This window comes from Lethenteron reissneri, chromosome 33 (genome assembly GCF_015708825.2).
Source record: "Lethenteron reissneri isolate LAM-NWPU_2019-01 chromosome 33, ASM1570882v1, whole genome shotgun sequence".
NCBI classification, from domain to species: domain Eukaryota; kingdom Metazoa; phylum Chordata; class Hyperoartia; order Petromyzontiformes; family Petromyzontidae; genus Lethenteron; species Lethenteron reissneri.
The window spans coordinates 3,086,106-3,105,172 of record NC_083811.1 but is presented as its reverse complement, the minus strand read 5'-3'; the positions used below and the strand labels follow the sequence as shown (position 1 = coordinate 3,105,172).

The 19,067-nt window shown below is 47.9% G+C and overlaps 1 protein-coding gene across 1 annotated transcript in view; it reads right to left on the bottom strand.

Annotated features, from left to right (window-relative positions):
• Positions 1-6,880: 6,880 nt before the first annotated feature.
• PTN (pleiotrophin) overlaps positions 6,881-19,067 on the bottom strand; it is an 87,287-nt gene continuing 75,100 nt past the window's right edge. The window contains exons 3-5 of the mRNA XM_061564300.1: positions 16,626-16,808; positions 15,451-15,612; positions 6,881-7,762 (exon numbers count right to left, since the gene is read on the bottom strand). Of these exons, the coding sequence (XP_061420284.1) occupies positions 7,713-7,762; positions 15,451-15,612; positions 16,626-16,808 (395 nt within the window). The 3' untranslated portion in view covers positions 6,881-7,712. The remainder of the gene's footprint in view (positions 7,763-15,450; positions 15,613-16,625; positions 16,809-19,067) is intronic.

Below are 19,067 nucleotides of genomic sequence, written 5' to 3'. Positions count from 1 at the left end.
GTTTGACTAACGCCGCGACATTTGATGACCTTTCCTCGATGCAAGTCGAGAAGAGAGAGGCTTCCACGTCGGCGAATTATTCAATAGGCACATCGGGACCAAATGTTTGTCAAGATTACCCCTCGCTTATCGGAATGGGCAGACCGCTTATGAAGGAAGAAGAAGGGGTCTCGTTTCACGGAGAGCAGCTGCACAGGTACAGGTGGCGGGGTTTGCCGGAGTGATGTGCGTGATATATTGTGCGGAGGTGCATTGGCTAAACTAAAAAAATGAAAATCTATTTCCATTTATACATTTATTTTTAATCCCACTCGACTGCCTGAACATTTCTGGAAGTTGGTTACTCTGTTGTCCGCGGGGGGATGGGGCTATGAAATCAGTACATGGGCAGGTGGCGATTCTTTTTTTTTGCATCGCAGAATCGTGAAAGGTGGCGGCTTGGGGAGGCCTTCATCCAGCAGTGGATTGATCATGGATGATGATTTGCCGTCGGGATTTTCGCGGTTAGGCACTACCACTAGAGTACAAGGAATTGCCTATCCATAAAAATCATTATTACTGTACCCAATATTCCTATAATCCTATGAATGGTTTTATAAAAAACTAGGTGGATAAAAAAACGAGGGTCAAAACAACAAAGGCCGTTGCCGAAAACGTCGCCTATTAAATGCGTAAATATAATGTGGTGTTATTGAAATGTGCAGTGAGATTGGCTTAATTGAAGTTTATCAGCTTGGCACTCTTATGATTGTTGTGAGCGTCGCTCCTCTGCCCCCCATTGTTGTTGAAGGGCGACTGCCTCCAACTGCCCAATATGTCCCCCACGAGCCTCCTCCACAGAAGCTGATCTTGATACTCCTGGAACCAGTTGAAAAATCCAGTCGGATCCAGACATGCAATCACAGCCTTATAATGATCGTGTTTCATGGCCAGCCTCGCTGCTAGGTGACCATGAATAAAATTTGACTGGTACTGTTATGTATTTTCAAACCTAAAAAAATCAAGGCACTCTCCAATTAAAATGGCCGTGACAGAAACGTACCGGGAATAATTTAAACATAAACATTTACCCACGGACATACGAGGATCTGTCCATATAGGCACACAGAATATTGTAGGGTGAGTGCTGTCAGCAAGCACCTATTAACGCAGGGGTGGCCATAGTAAACACCGTGCCCAGCCACCTCTAGTATCCCCGTGCTAAATGTTTTACACTGCACAATGCATCATTTGAAGCAGAGCTAAATTAGAGGAGGCCCAGGAAGAACTCTGATTCCATATGTCACTGATGGTTGCCGTGGCCCGGAATCCAACTCGGGACATTGCATTTGCAGCACGGCAACTGCATTTGCAGCTCCGCAACACGCAAAGCCTTAAATTCAACGTGGCTGTCTGGATCTGAGCTCTTATTCCGTTATTTTACAGCACCTGCTATTTTTTTTGGTTTGCAATAAGCGTGAACGCCATTGATTCTCTATGCACTTTTGGATGAATGCCTCCATCTCACAATGTGTCAATGTTTTTTGTTGTTGTTGTTGTTGCTGTTACCATACTTCACCAACCCGGCCAGAGCGGGTTGGCAGGACTGGTTCCGATATCACTCGCCATTCTCATGTTGCCCGTGGCTAACCGCTGCGCCACCGCTCCCCCCCCCATGTTATTTCTAATACCTGAATAATAATTAAAAAAAAATCAACAACTCCCAACAACAACAACAACACAGGCCGGCCACGCCTGTTGAAGTGGCCACGACAGGGGTCGTGCACGCGGCATGAATAACCCTTTTCGCGTAAAGTCGCCGGCGGAGGAGAGAAGTGTGAGCTTCAGACGCCATCCGCGGGCCGTCATCCTCGTGCTGGTCGCCACCGCCGTCCGTGTGTGCACCCGTGTCTCTTGTCTGGTGGCACCGCCCCGGACTGACAATGAGGGCGGTGGCCCAGGCGAGGCGGAGCGGGGAGAGGCTCGCGGTCCAGGTTCCTTCCCCCGTTCGTGCGCTGGCGCGTCGGGCGACGCTGTCGTTTGAAAGCCATCACCTCGCGACGGAGCGCCTGCTGCCTGTAAAATTAGCTTCGTTTCATGCTTCAGTACCTTTGAAAGATTTTAGGATGAATGCGTTTGTATTTGTGTGTGTGTGTATATATAAACCCACAGATGCACAACAGAAAATATTAAAAATGCGGCGGGTTTTTTTTCTCTCTCCCTCTCCTGGGAAAGGAAGGATGGTTACCGACACAGATCAAGGCCAACGCTTTGCTTGATCGTCGACAACAAAGGGTTATTTTTGGGGGAACGTTTTTTTTAATGTTATAAATTTCAGTTCTAACCCCATAATTAAAGCTCATTATCGAGCGCTACAAAGGCAGCGGATGCGTTCGTTTCTGCTGCGTTCGCTGCTTCGAAGACAAATCATTATCTTGTTAATCGACACACCCCCTCCCTTCCTGCCCGCAATGAAGGGAGCGGGGACTCGTGAAGTTATTTGGGGTTTTGTTCCCATACCGGTTCACGAAGCTGAACGCATCGCAAATTGCCCCATCGCGCGACCCCTTTCGCGCGATGCAAGCGGCGGCGATAAACGCGCATAAAAACAAAAAAATACGCGAGTAGCCAAAATCCGTCGGCACCAATATACAACCGCGATCGGGATTCGCACGGCGTCGAGATGCAACCGCCAAATCGATACGTGGCACGTGACGACGGCACGTGGGTCCGCGCCCTGAGGCAACGTTGTGTGGAGCCGTTTAAGAGGGAAAGAGACGTGGGTCTTAGAAGAGGAGGAGGGACGTCCTTAAGCCTGGATTTCAAACAAAGGGCATGTGATCATGGGACCTCTCTTGCCAGTATCAAAATATAAGATTAGAGGTGCCATGATGTTGCTGCTCATCACCGCGCTCTCAATGTCCTGATAGTGGCATTGTCCTTGTGCTGTTCTCCTTGTGGCGTCCTCTGGTCTAACACTGTTTGAGACTAGGCTCTAAAGAAAGCCGTCTCTGGTGTGGACCAATCAGTTTCAAAAACAATGCATATACTACCAGAGCATGTTTTGTTGTTGTTGCATGTTCACCACAAGCATATGTGGTTAATGCAGACATCATTCCTCGCAAAAGGTTTCAGTTTGGTCTTTAAACATCTGAACACAACTGTTTAATCGCCAGAAAGGGTACAACCTATTCTTATTCTTAGGTTTTTTCGGTAAAGTCACGTAGGTAAAAATAAATAAAATTAAATAATAATAAAAATAACAGAAATATAATAGAAATAAAATAATAAATCACGACTTTTCGGGCGCAACACAAGCGTCCGTCATCAGGTGGGACAACCACGGCACGAAACAAATGTTGAAGTGGCCCTCTTCAGCATTTATTTTATTTCTATTATTATTTCTATTATTTTTATTATTTATTTGTTACCTACGTGACTTTACCGAACAAACCTAAGAGTGCGAATCCTTGCAGTCACGAAAGCTTCAAATCTAGAATTAACCTAGGGCAAGGGAGTCGTCAGCGCTGATGGCTGGCTGGGGGGAAGGGAGAGCCAGACAGACTACAGGGTCAGTGGAGGATAAAGAGCGACCTGCCGTTGAGCGGCCGCCTGATTGTGTAAGCTTTTACGAATGCGATATGCAATCACACCGAGAGCTTGCCCTGCGATAGAGAATACTCCAACCGTTGCTGAAAAAATATAATAGAGGCAAAAAAACACAAATATAACATTGAGCTTTGCAGACTGCACTGTTGGGGCTGCCATGGTACACGAGGTGGTGACGACATCACCACGTGTTGTAATTTTCCCCCTCTCACAATTCAATGAATTGTTGAGATTCGCGTGAAGAATTATGATTTTTGGTTTGTTTACATTCTGGTAGTTGCAGGAGGTCACGTGAACCTCATCACATGCACCATATACAAATGAAAAAAGTCAATTCTTATCGGATTAATTTGATGCATGTACTGTGAGCTTAAGAATCGATCTAAATCGATTCATTTATACAATCCATTGGACACCACTTTATTTCCTAGTGATGATGTCAACACACGGAACCGGATACTCATTTAAGCCTGAGTCAATGGAGGACAATTTCAGATATCACTTTCCACCGATGCCTTCCATCGACGACCGACTGTTGACCCTAGATCGCTGGGCTGTGATGCGGTTTCCAAACCATTGAAGCAGTTAGAATCATACGATGTCTTTATACTGGAGGAATCCGATGACCTATAAAGCACTTTTTCACAGATGTCCAATAAGGGCAGGTCATAACGTCGGCTTGCCACCTTCTACACTGCAAACCAAACCTGGGACATATTTAAAAGTCAGCACGAGGTCTGTTATCAAAAACCGTGCAATATTCTCCGATAAATTTCGATTTAGTTCAAAATTCAACACAATATCGGTACCAGATCTCGGTACAAACCTAAACTGAAAATTATTGAAGCTAAACTATTTTAATAATAATAATAAAAAACAATTCCTGCCACCCGGACACAAATGCCAATTCCTGGACTGCCCGGGGTCAAAGTTGGATGGGTGGCAAGTCTCGAGAGGAGGAATACCCCCGACACAGCGGCCAGGGCTCCTGGGCTTGCGGATTTATTTTGATTTTTCTCGGCGAGCCTCGGGGAAGCTCCGTTAACGTGAACGTGACCACCGTGCGTCTGTGGACAGCAGTGGCTCCTTCCCACTGCTTCCGTGCACCATTTTGGGTTTTGCAGTCACATTTAGATGCATCGTCGTCATCATCATCAGCTAGGTTGTATCCGCTGCTGGATGAAGACCTTCAAACATAATTGCCTGCCACCATCCGTCTCGCTCCTGCACCTGCGCGTGAAGCGATTTCACGCTCCATCTCCGCGGTGACCATCTGCTTGGACGCGTTCTCTCCTTCGGCTGCCATTCCATCATCAGCCTCGTCCATTGACCATCATCCCCACCCGGCAATGTTGTCCTGCCCAAGCCGATTCGCTTTTCTTGATTTTCAATGCCGTGTCTCCCATTTGTTGTTGGTCTCCGAGCCTTGTGCCGTTTCCTCCTCCTGTTCTCTCAGCGTAATTCCAGGCGCGCACCTTTCACCACGCTTCTCCGCATCCATTTTCAGACTTTCCTATAAACATTTCATTGCGCCCGTAAGAACGTTGTTGCATCCCCCCCCCGCGCCCCCCCCCGCCCCCCCCCCGCCCCCCCCCGCCCCCCCCCCTGCCCCCCCGCCCCCGGCTCTCTGGCTCCGAAAACGACAGACGCTTGTGTTGGTGCGCTCCGATTCACACGCGGAACCCCAAGGGGCTTCGATCCTCGCACTGGGAAATAAACAAAAGCTCGCACGGTGAAAATATATTACACACACACACACACACTAGTTAGACGCTATTAGACTTCAAAGTTGCCTCTCCGGGAAAGGTGTAGACTGTGAGTGTGCGCGTGCAATTGTCGCCTCTGCCAAATATACCGAGCGGCAGTGTAGCGGTTAGCGAGCTGCACTACTACGAACCTGGCGACCCAAAGTTCGATTCCCGCTCACGGCCAACCACCAGTGACGATTTTCTGAACTGGTCCTGGGCCTCGCCGACTCAGTCTGAAATGAGTACCTGGTGTGGTGTGTAAACATCGCTCACTGGGGAGACAAAGGCGGTCGGGCGCGGTGCTGGCCACCCACCCCCTCGTGTGCCGTGCCGGTCTTCATCGGCGCTGCTAGCTAATAGCACTTGCCCCAACAGTCTGTTAAGGCTATACGTCGGGGGGGGGGGGGGGATGGGTTCTTTGTCTTTGTGTACCTGCAATTGTCGCCTCTGCCAAATAAACAAAGACGAGGGTGGCCGGCGCGACGCGAGACGCGAACGCTGCGGCGCTGCGGCGCTGCACCGCTGCGTCGTTTGCGGTCCTCGCCCCCCGTTCTGTGGATGCGTCGTGCCCAGGCCCAGGGCCGCTGTGCTGTGTGCTTCCCTTTATATACACAGGTAGTCCTCTACTTACGACGGAGATGCGTTACGACGACCCCATCGTAAGTAGGACCGTCGTAACTCGGGGACTACCTATATAAAACCGCTGCAGAACATTTATAAATAAATAATGTGACAATCTTAAAAAAAAACCACAACAACATATGCACGCCAGGCTCTTAATTTTCTTGCAGGCATGCCAGCTGTTGTGGTGGGGGAGAATGGGGGGGGGGTAGGGTGGGAGTCGGGGTTTGGTGGTGAGATTTTTTTTGTCCTCGTCCGCCCGTGTGCGACACGCAGAACCGTGCCGCCTAAAGAGGAAAACGGGCCCAGGTGCATCCATAGGCGGCGTTGACGGGACGCCGTAGCTGACGGACGGCGGGAGTCACGGAGAGCGGAGGCCGGATAGCACCGAGTCGGTTTTCGCGGCCGTGCTGTATCGCTGCCAGGCGCGGCTTCCAAGTTGTACCGCGCGCGTCGTTCTGAAGGAGCTCCCAGCACGTCGCGCAAAAACGTCGGACATCGTGCTGAACAACGCGCGGCACGACTCGAGAATGCATCGGAGAGAGAGATAGAGCTGGAGAGCGGAGAGCCTGCATTTGAGTGAGGCACAGCGATTGCAGTCCCATTCTTGTCGTGGTACGGCTGCTGCTGATGTAGGTGCAGAGCAACGAGTCCGAGTTCACATTGAGGTGGGTCAAGCCGGCAGACAACCGAGTCAGGAGCAGCGGATGGTATCGCTGTGATGTCTCCTTTTGCATTGCATCGTTATGCGTTGTACGGTGTGTTCTGGACGACCACAGTTGCACACGACTCCTGGAGAGTTTTAAATGTTTTACGTTTGCGCATCGGGTATCCGCATTCGTGGAAGAACAAAAACCGCGGAAACTCTGAATTCAGTGAAACCTCGGTGAAAGAACAAAAAAGAGAAACTGACCAACAGTGGGTGGGGTTTGTTTTTTGGGGGACTATAACATTTCACCATTTTAATGTCGATTAAATGGCAATACACAGAGGCCGAAGCATATTATAGTTGCAAACAGATCGTATGTATTCAACAGCTATTAAAGAAAAGCACTTTTCAAGTATGCCTTCAAAAGGATACCGTGTGTTTCTATCTTCAGCTACAAACTGAACATTGATTTTTTTTTTACATTTAGTTTTCTAGCAAGATTTTAAAAAGTGTATTAAATGTTTTTATTCTTATTTTATTTAAAGAGTACAAAAAACCCCAATACAGGAGATACACTTGGGTAATAATATCAATTAGCGAATGAATCAAATTAGAACATTTTCGTATACTGCAGCAAAAAACATAGGGGCGAGGGAGGAGGGGGGGGGGGAAACCTTTAAAATATAAAATGTTCGTAACTAAATCACGAACTTCCTAGCGGTACGGAAAGGAGGTTTAATCAGGGGTAACATTCGGATGCACACAGCTTCATGCGCACTAAAGCAAATCTACACAGTTGATTATTCGGGACGAGAAAAAAAAACCAACGAGAAAGATCTGATCGTGACGGGGGGAAAAAACACAAAATCGAAATAAAATATCGTCGTATGTATGTGCGCGTGCGTACGCGCGTGCGCGTGCATGTCAGTGTGTGTGTGTAATGTGCTAGCGTTAATCACCGAATGCTGCCGACGAGCTCGTGGGCCCCCTTTAGTGTGGTTGTTCTCCCAGTGTCGGCCAGACATTTTGCGGACGGACTTGTTGGCCTGACCCCCGTGAAGACGTTCCGTGGCCGGGCACGGCGCAGGGGGGGGGGGGGGGGGCGTTCAGTTCGATCCTCCCTTGCTCTTGCCCTCCTTGCCCTTCTTTTTTGACGCTGCGTGAACGACGGGGAGACACAAACGGCAGGAGCGCTCACGATTAGACGACCTATGTATGTTGGGGGTTACGGTCAATTCTTTGTCGGAAAATATAATTTTTTGTTCAGCGAACGTTAATTCACGCGACTTCCCACAGGTCAAAACACCAGATATATAATACAAATATATACAGATAAATACATAAATGTTCTCCGAGTGGACGTCTGCCCGCATTGCCACAGAACCCCTTCGAAGTCTCCTCCGCCAGCACTTGCAGGGCAACCAGCCAATGGCGGAGCCAGGGTTTTCAGGTAGGGGGGGGGGGCAACCCCTCCAGCAATGAAAAATGATAGAGGAGTTGTTAGTAAGTAAGGACTTGTCCCTTGCTTTTTATTCGACGCGTGTGCGGCGATGTGATCGGCATTGCGCTCGCTGAAGGTGTTTGCCTTCAGGGAAGTCGTGTACTGTATGCGTAACTGCGCACAATTCTGAGTCACTTATAACCGCTTTGCCGTTACTTATTGCCAATTATGAACTCAGACTATTGTCATATCATCTAATAGAGTCCTTGGCACATAATAATATGCTGCACAGTGGCAGTGGGGTTCGCAAAATGCCGATTTATTACTAATAAACCCCAATGATTTGATCGAAATTAGGGATTTGATCGGATCATTCGGAGGGGGCACGTGCCACCTAACCCCCCACTGGCTCCGCCAGTGCAACCAGCTCACCCGGCACGCCCTGACGCCACTGCACGGCCGAAGACGATGTCCGTCAATGGTCTCCTGCTTCCCACACGCTAACGTTGATAATGACGCTTCGTAACACACAGTCCCCCAGTAAACTTGTTCAGATGTCGTTTTTGCCACCGGCGTTTGCCGCAATTCCTCGTGGGGGCGTGCAAGCTACTTGCGGTTGGTGAAGATTGGGAACAAGGCCCAGGTCACTGCGGTCGTTGGCGGTGAACTACTGCACAACCAGTCCACTGGTAATATATCTCTCTCTGAATAAACGAACAAACACGTTGAATATGTGAAAAACTAAGAATGGGGTTTTAGCCTCTCTGCCAATAAAACAGGCGACAAGATGTTCAAACACCAGAAGGAATTATATCTGCATTAACCAGACGTGCGTGTGATGAACATGCAAACAAAACATTCTCTCATAATATATGCATGTATTATGCAGACTTGATACCTTGAAAAAGGTATCTAGTTTGTGTTTGAACATCTTAACACCCGTTTTATTGCCAGAGAACGTAAAACCTATTATTATTATTTTTCATACTTTGAAACTGGCAAAAACGTCCCATGACACATTCACTATAACGCAAAACAATATCTATCAATGCTATGAACCCCATTTAGTGAATTGAATTAAATCTTTAATTCCATCAATTAAATGACAGCGAACGCTCATCTCGACCCATGGCTCAGATTCCCCCTCTTGCACACCGCAAAGAACAATCCGACGAAACCATCTCACCGCAGTGGACGCTGCGTGGTTCGTACTGCCCGAGCTGTAAGCGCAGGAGAATTCACGCTGGGAGCGGCCCCAACAGTGGCCAGCACGGTCGGCCACGTATGGCGCAAAAGAAGTTCAACGTATGTACGTTTGGCGCGGCGGTCCCTCCCCTCTCGGGCTACGTCCGCCTGGCTACGTTCGCTTTGGGCAAAAAAAAAATGTTCCTCTCGTGAACACGGGGGCAGACTTTGGAGCGATCGAGAGAGGGGTCACTGGTGAGGGGTCAGATTGCAAATAAGGTGGCGGTTTTTCGAATTTGTGCTCACAGTGGGGGGGGGGGGGGGGGGGGGGGGGGGGGGGGGGCACGTCGGACAAATCTCTGAGCCGCTGTGAGACTCCGTGGAGCTCGTGATTCATTCTCTCCGTCTTCCCTGGACACGTAACAGGAACGTTCCAGATTGACTCGAGGCCACGGGCGTTCAAAGGTCATTTACGCTGGATAAACAGATGCATGCAAAGCAGTTAGAATGTCGTGGTGTTTACCGCGCCGCCCACATGCGCGCGCGGAATCTGCATTTTGTTGCAAGCAAAGATTTACGGTCGCGTAGTTTCACGACGAATGCTTTGAGCGCGCTATTTACATCCACCTGAAGATTTTTTTCTCTTAAAAGACGGACATGATTACTTAAAATTGCCACTGGGCGGGACAAAAAATACGAGCGGATTTTTATTAGAGATTTTTTTTTACGGCATAAATGTAACGCGCAAGATAAGTGGCGGAGGCGACACGCACGCGCGCGCGCGTAAAAAAAAAAGATTAAGAGGCGCCATTGTTTAAGGTTCATCTTTTAGCGTGGGACTGGCATATATTTATATATTTGCGGGCGACGATTTATGTACGTGGCAGGGAAAAGAACAATGCGTTCCCGTGTGCTGACGAAAAACCGCAGCAAGCAGGGAGCTGGGGTTATAATCATTATGATGCTCAGGCAGCCGCTTAAGAGACCCACGCACTTCATTTCAGCTGGGTCTGTCTCGTTTGGCGACCCAAAAGATATTTCCCTACCCAGCACACCACATCAAGTATAGCTCTCGCCGCGGCCGTGGTTGCTATTAGTGACATGCCACCTATTCCAGTCTACCAGTGTTTGCCTGGTATTTGTTTAAGTCTGGACAATAATAAGAATATATTACAGCCCATTGTTATGCCACTGCTCGATTGAGGCCTTGTTCTTTGACCGTACTTTCACCATCCTGGTCAGTGCAAGTTGATGAAGGGACAAGACAAATTCAGATTTCACTTGACATAAACCTTGGCAAGGGAATCGAACTCGGATCGCTGGGTTTGTAGTGCAGGCAGCGCGCTAAAACCGCTGCACCACCGCTCCCCTGGCATTGATCGCACGTGGGTATGATGCCAAGATATTCTAGAATCACAGAGCCACCCTTCGATTTTGCGGTCTGGTGGTGATGTTGTTGTTGTTGTTGTTTAGACATCTGCTTGTGTAAGCAAGGCATCACGAGTGATGAACATGCTCGTGAAGGTAATGAATCATCTCAAGCATCTCTCGGTGAAGTCGTCAGTTCAGCAACGTATAGCGCCCACCGCCGGATGGAAATTTAAGCCATTTTTCAAATCACGTTCCATTAACGATGACAACTTACACGGAAATGTGATATATTAATTAAGTTTATTTTTCCCCCATAAATAAGTAAAATTTAATTAAAACGTGCGCTTGCATTTTGTGAAAAAAAAGGAAATTGTGTGAGCTCAGGTGTGGGATTATTTGTTACATCTTACAAAGTATCTATTATTCAACAATGATCACGATCACAACCATAATTTCCTGGACAAGCAGAGATTATTAATGTTGTTCTTGTGATTATCAGTTGTTTAAAAAGGTATTCCCACTGATAAGGTTAATATGTCAATCAATACGTGCATGGATTTCGCACAACACATCGTTACGTCAAGGATTGATTTTCGGCGGCGCATTAGACATAACGGCAATTCCCCCAAGTATTTAGACACAAACGAAATATCACCATCCGACACATTAACCACGCTCAGTGAAAGGAAATAAAACTGAAATGGAATTAAACAAAAACCTCCAGCGACTGCTATTTACCAAATGATAATGAGCCCCCCCCCCGAAATCCTAGCAGGGGCAAAAAAAAACAACATTTAAAAAAACGAGTAAAAAGCGTGATTTGCGTAAGGCCTCCGTATCGAGGGACCACAGAATCTTTCATCCCAGAATTGTCACGCTACCACCTGCAGCTCGCTCTCGCAGTCTAATCAGTGGGTAATTTTAAGTTGTATCGGTGCCCCTAGGTGCGCGTGTGTGTGTTTTTTTGTATTCTATTTGCGAGGCTGAATGAAATCCTGAGCAGTCTTATTAGCTCAGAAAAAATTGCCGCTGGCTTGCAGACAACTGCGCGTTGAGATAGGATTGTTGTGGCAAACCTCGAGTAATCACTGGGGGGTTTTTATTATGAACGTGGCCGGGGTGCGCTCATGGAGCCGAGCACCAAAACCAGCAACCACCAAAACCCGGGTTCAAGCCCTGTCCAAAACGTGTTCTTGTGTTCACTGAGAATGGTGGCATCAATCGAGCCTATTCATGATGGGCGGAAGAACAGCAATGAGCAATTACGTAAAACAAATGTGGTTGCAATTAAATTCGGCCCAGCATCGTGGCGGACACGAGGTGGACGGGCCCAGAGTGAATTGATCATCGAGCAAAAATGGGAGAGTTCGTGTGTTGCGATTGTCGACAGAGGAGACGGTGCTTCTTCAGGGGCAATCAATGGCCACTCTTCCTGTGTGCCAGAAGTCACGTGACCCACGGTTACTCTGTGCCACGATGCTGATTGCATTCGTGGGATGTGCAAACAAAAATGTGAAGAAAGGACACGTGCAATAAGTGCATGTATGTATGTACATATGCATATCTGAATAACCAGGGAGTTGGCATAGTAGGGGGGGTAGGTGGTGGCATCGGCCAGTCATCTTAGTCAGTCAACCAATGGCATCTGGGTCTGTCCCATGACCTCCTGTGAGCCGGCGTTCGACACTTCACATGGCCTTCAAGTGCACATAGTCTGGCACAAGCACGTGGTAACATCACTGCCACTTAGTGTCGAATGGCGGTTGTTGTTGTGTGCATATTTAAACTCACGTATAAAATAATACGTATAAAGGCCAAGTCGAGGTGAAGAGGTCATGAGGGCCAATGCCATTGATGCCACCACTCCTCGCCTTGGCTTTCTTCTGTCAGATCCCGTAGTTGTTAAGTCGACATCTTCAGCTCAACAACCGCTCTCACAATCTCATCTCATCTTATCAGGATTTAGGTCTTCTCTTCTGCTTGGTCACCAGCCTCTGGTAACCACTCCAAATACTTTCCTCGGCCATCTGCACTCCTCCACCTTGCACACGTGTCTTATCAATGACAACCACCTCTTCCTGAATGCATCCACGATGCTTTCCTGCCACATTCTTTCATGAACTGCGAAAATATCTTACCCTATCCTTCCATACAATGTATAGCGTCCTTTAAAAGTCACCTCTATTGAAAGGTGTCCTTTCTACGAGCAGTTAAAGGCTGAATGCATACAAATGGGATTCGTCGCTATCATCATCAGCCATGATCAATAAGGTCACCCCAAGCCAACTCCATCTTTCACAGTCTTCCAATTTAACAATCCACCGAGCGCTTAAGCTAATATCATAGCTAGAAATGTAGTGACTGCCTATAACAGTAATATTAGTTACGATTGTAATCGGAACTAAAATGTCTGAATAATTATTCACCCAAAAAAGCCTCTCTGAGTCCCAATACTTTTTTCAGGTGGGTCCTGCTGTCAGATTTTTGGACAATTCCATGAATATGAATTTTTGTTCAACTGGGAGGAAATCGGACAACACGCAGCACTCATACGTATGTTGAAATTCTTTTTCACCGTTTTGTGCTAATCAGAGGTGCATACGAGTGGGTGACACTCAGCCTTGCCATGTCCTAGCCACCTCGCAGGTCCAACCTGCAGTACCTGGCAAGCCCTGGAGGTAGTCACCCATCCAAGTACGAACCAGGTTCAACCCCGAGCTTTGCTTCTGAAATCTGACAAGATCGGGCATACTGAGGGGATCTGATCATAGCAGGTAAAGTCAATCCCTGCCCAAGTGGCACCATAGTTGTTTTAGTCACTGAAAGTGAAAAAATCCAAAGAGCGTAAACATCCGATGGCAATCTGGGAGGTTTATACCTACGTGACTTTACCGAAAGAACCAAAGAGTATGGATCATTGCAGTCACGAAAACTTCAGATCTAGATTGACTTAAAGTGGTTTAAATGTGCAAAAAACCTCGAAGATGCTGGAAAGTCACTTTCCACTTTGAAGGTAGGGCAAGTGACGTCTTCATCTCAGACAGCACACTCGGCGCAGCGCTTGCAAAGTTTGGACAGTGTGAATTAAAATGTCAAATCAACCTAGCATGAGCTTCATTTTAAAGCCCTGTCATGTATTAATAACATAACATAATAGAATGAGTGCCCTGATCCCAGCTGTTATTATTTTGAAATATAAATTAATAATGGCGAGGGCACGAGAGTACTTTCAAAAACCTGCTGTCCTCCAAAATAAAAGTCATTCTTGTGGCCTCAGCTCCGTCAGCTATTGCAATACTTTTGATATGCATAATAATTACTTTTTTTACAAGCAAATACATAAAGAATGCATATATTTAAACAATTTTAAACACTTTTTCTTATATTACCAGGTAAGGCTCACTGAGCTACTACATAGCTCTTTTTCAGAAGCGACCTGGCCACATGATACCCCAACGAAGTGGCTTATCATCGCATGTAAATTTATGGGCGCCAAATACTATAAACGCATGTTTCTAAATGCCGAGGGAAAACACCTGAGAAGCATGAGAAAGCATACACTTTTACGGTACGTGAAATGGAAAGGTAAAAGCGCAGCTCTGCAATTGCTCGCTCGTACCACTGCTGGCGGAAGGGGGCCTCCACTAGAGGGAGCTCTAGATGGCCCTTAAAGAGGATTTGTTTTGGCCTACTCTTCCACGCTGGCGAGACATCTTGGTTAGAGGTGAGAGTACCCACACTATACACCACCGCACACAACATTTTCGTGAGAATCTTGCATTTGGATGTTTGGCAAATTATGGTGGATGAATATTTGGATAACTTTGGCAGAAAACCCAGTAGGCTTCACACATCCACTTGACTGAACTCCCATCTCCGGGCCTTACCTGTAGCCCGGAGGATTTTGGAGTTCCACAAATCTGTTCCTTTTTATTATGCCTTCCAATTGTGACACCTGCATCATGTGACAAGATGAAGAATCCACGAGCACGTCTCGTAGAGCAGTGCAGCACACCGTGTTAGAAAATGGTCTGCAGAAGCAGATATCGCAGAACGACTTCTGAGATCCATTCAGGTGACCTCTTATCCACAGGAGGGGGCAGCACATTCCCACCCACCCTTCTGCAGCGAGTGATGTTTGTCAATGAGAGTCCACGCGATATTTTAGATTTGTCAGAGCTAGAATTTAGGAAACGAAGCACGAAAGCAAATCTAAGCGCGATGTATTTCCTGTGCAATTCTCGGTGACTGGGCTGAGACCATCAACTCACTGCGCTGGAGAATCCAAATCAAACTCTCACCGTTTGTCGGATTCAAACTCACGACCGTGGCAGTTCCAAGTCAGCGCTCTGACTTCCTAGCCACCCGTCCACCTCCTGAGTGTCACACATCTCTACGTGATCCATCAACCCCTGCTTCCAAAGCGCCACGGTGGCGAGATGTTGACTCCCTCGCCTAGAATGCAGGAGGTCGTGGGTTCGATTCCAACCCTGACGCTTGTATATTTGGAGTTTGCATGTTCTCCCCGTGGTCGGGTGGATTTTTATCCGGCTTCTCTGGTTTCTCTCCTCCACATTTAGAATGAAAATTTAGAGTATTTGGCTGCTATAAATTTCGACGTGATGAGCCACTTCGTTGAGCTGTCATTTTGTAACAGCCAGGTCGCTTCTTAAAAAGAGCTATATAGCTCAGTGGGCCTTACGTGGAAAATTAAAAAAGGTGTTTAGTTCAGTTTCTGGATCACATCGCAGTGCATCACTGAACCCTCCATATTTCAAATGACGAGACGCATGAGCCGTTGGTTGAGTGGCCGACGGCATTTCACCAGCGGTGACCGCGACCCTCACCTTTAGCCTTGGACTTGCCCCTCTTGCCGCATGGCTTTGACACGGTCACCTCCTGCTGGCACTCGGCGTTGAAGATGGCCTTCTTCAGGGCGCCCTGGCGAGTCTTCATCTTGGTGGTGGCGTCACACTCGCCCCAGTTCTGCCAGCGGTACTTGCAGTCGGCTGCGGGAGAACGTCAAAATAGTGAGAGCCGATCAGTCCGGCCTGAGACGGCGGCTCAATGTCTCATCCCCCGGGGAGTGTGTGTCAATGTGTGTGAATGTGTGTGTGTGTGAATGTGTCAATGTGTGAATGTGTGTGTGTCTGTGGGGAGCGACAGTGTAGTGGTTAGCACGCTCAGCTACAATCCTGGAAACCCGGTTCAATTTCCGCTCACGGTCAACACCAGTGATGATTCCCCAAGGTAGACTCAGCCACCACACGTTAATACATCTGGTACGATGTTTAATTTTCAGCCCTGCGGCGACAAAGGTGACCAGGAGTGGTGTTGGTCACCCACCCCCATCGCATGCCGTGCCGGCCATCATAGGTTCTTGCTGACAGCACTTGTCCCAACCGGCAGGCGAGGCTACATTGGCTCGGTCACGTAGCCCACATGCTCAGCCACCACACGCCCAAACAGCTTTAGCCAAAAAATGATGGTGCCTCCGACACCAGGTCCACACTGACCGGCGTGGTGAAGTACGGTCAAACAACCCCCGGGACTGACACTGCATTGGGAGGCCATCATCCAGCAGTGAATTGATTAAAATATCGAAGGGTGCCGCGGTGGCGAGACGTTGACTCCTTCGCCTGGTATGCAGGAGGTCGTGGGTTTGTCCCGACCCTGACGCCTGCTGTATATTTGGAGTTTGTGTGTCTCTCTCTCCGTGGTTGTGTGGATTTTTTTCCGGGTCCTCCGGTTTTCCCCTCCACATTTAGAATCAACGTCACACGTTTAGAGTATTTGGCTGCTATACATATCCTCATGAGAAGCCAATTCGTTGAGCTATCATTTGTGGCCAGATCGCTTCTGAAAAAAAACAGCTATACAGCTCAGTGGGCCTTACCTGGTAAAATAACAAAAACACGCACATAGGAGTAAATTGCCTCGTAAAAATATACAATTTTACTTTTGAAGCATCGGCCGTTCCGAACGGTCATACAGAGGAGCGTGAACCGAGAGCGGCGCTCACCTCCGAACGGCTTCTTCCAGTTGCACGGGATCTTGCACTGCAGGGTCTTGCTGGTCTGCTTGCACTCGGCACCGCCGCGGGTGCCGCCTCGCGTGCCGGGCCCGCAGTCCAGCTGGTTGGGCACGCAGGCGCCCCACTTCCACTTCTCGCAGTCCGAGTCCAACTTCTTCGCCTTCTTCTCCCCTGCGCGACGCAAAACCAATTCACGAACCGTGTTAATGTTGTTTTTTTTATTTTTTATCAGCGCGCCGGAGGCGGCCCTGCTGGTGACGCTCGCGCGCCTCGTGGCAAAAGCAAGTTCCCTCCTGGGGTTCGATTCCCGCTTCGGCCGAGTTTGTGCGTTCTCCCCCCCCCCCCCCCCCCCCCCCCCCCCCGGTATGCGTCGGTTTATTAATTCGGGGTTCTGCCGTTTCCGGCGCGATGAACCCCGGCGACCTGAAGTCGGATTCCTGCACCGTGGCCAACACGAGGCGCGAGCGATATCTAAAGACGGCCCGAGCTTGCCCTTACCCCACTCCACCAACCTCACCGCCTGACCAGCGTGGCGAAGTATAGTCAAACAACCCGCATGTCCTGCATGACCCGCATGGCATGAGGAGGCCATCAAATCGGTTTGGATTGACAAAAGGCTGTAAGTTAGATTAATGATATGTTGTGACAGACCGATGTACAAAATATTGGCTCATGGCTTGTGCGTGAATGCGACGGGGATATCTTTTGTGTAAAGAATTCCGTTATTAACAGAATAATGTATTCAGCCTGTGTGCAAGAAAATAACATGGTCAGGATAGGATTGAAGCCCTAAGCTTGACATCTCATTATGTATGAAAATGGTACGTTCTCACCAAGCCAAATAAAACATATTTAATTTATTAAAATGAGTATACTATATACAACATCTATATAGTGCATATATGTGTATATAAATGACGCCGCGTGCTTTTATATGTAATTCCAGTGCCTCGGTTTCCTCTCATCAAAAAGACATCGAGCCATAGTGCATGCACAGCGAGAAGAGTCCCCAAAGACGACGGGACGTGTTACAGCCACGCAAGATTATTTCCCTGCCACAAAATTAAACAAATTATTCGGCAATACTGCATTGGCAGTGGTGCACGAGCACAAATAGCATAAAAAAATGTACATTCATGGGGTGCTATGAAATAAGGGCCCATTGCAAGAAATGTCACCCATTCGATATTTGTTTGATATTTTAAGGCCACCGTGTTATTGACGAATGCGTAGATTTTTTGTTGTTATTTTATGCCTTTGATTAAAACTACCGTTACGGTTGTGTGTGCGTGCCACAGTGAAGCTCAGAGGTATTTCTACGTTGGCACTTTTGAAAATATCAACAAAATATTAAATAGGCAAAAGGGCAATAGTTGTTTGCTAAATAACGCGGCCCATTCCCATTTTTTCATAAAAACCGCTCGGGTGCCCTGTGTTCTCGACTGCTCCGGCGCTTAGCCACATCTCAACCAATAAGCCAACACGGCTATCAAGCGCACGATGAACGAGGCCTTGCTGCGTCGTGCCAACGGAGATTAAAGAAGACTCGCGCGCTACGCCAGACGACAAAACTACGATGCTAAACGTTAGCACCGACGCACCGGTCGCTGACGCAAATGATCAAACGAGCAGCTGTCTTTCCCTTCTGTGGAGTTCATTAAAATTTTGTTGCAAAAACGCGGCAGTCGGCGGAGTCGAGGCTATTTTCGCCTTCGCACCTCGAAGCGGGCGAGACTCGAGGGGATTGTGGAGATTTTAGCCAAACTCTTAGATCCAGCAGAAGAAGGGAAAGGCACGCGAGAGGCGTTGGGGCACGCGAGAGGCTTAGAGCTTCGACCTCTAAGCTACAACAAATGGGGACACACATCACGGGAAGAAGAATATCTTGCAGTACCGGAAGTGGGGAGAACTACACCCAAATACATCGTCTTCAGTGGAATATTATGATTAATAATGATACTAATTATTACATTTCGATTTAAAGCTTTCGTGACTGCAGGGATTCATCTTCTTGGTTCTTTCGGTAAAGTCACGTAGAAGGGAAGTAATAAAATAATAAAAATAAAACATAATAAAATAATTCTCACGACGTTTCGGCCACAACGCAAGCAGCCGTCCTCAGGTGAAGAACAGGTCTGTCGGAAAGACAGCAGAGGACGGCTGCTTGCGTTGTGGCCGAAACGTCGTGAGAATTATTTTATTATGTTTTATTTTTATTATTTTATTATTTCCCTTCTACGTGACTTTACCGGAAGAACCAAGAAGATAATTATTATAGTTATGCATCTTGAAGAAACTGGGGCTCATAACTTCCCGGGAAGAGCTATAGATGCAACGGGACAGCATCCGGCCCACAGTCCAGCGTGGGGTGGTTTGTGCAGAGGATGTGTTGCCGTGTAATCGGGTTTGTGCATGGGAGCTCACACGAGA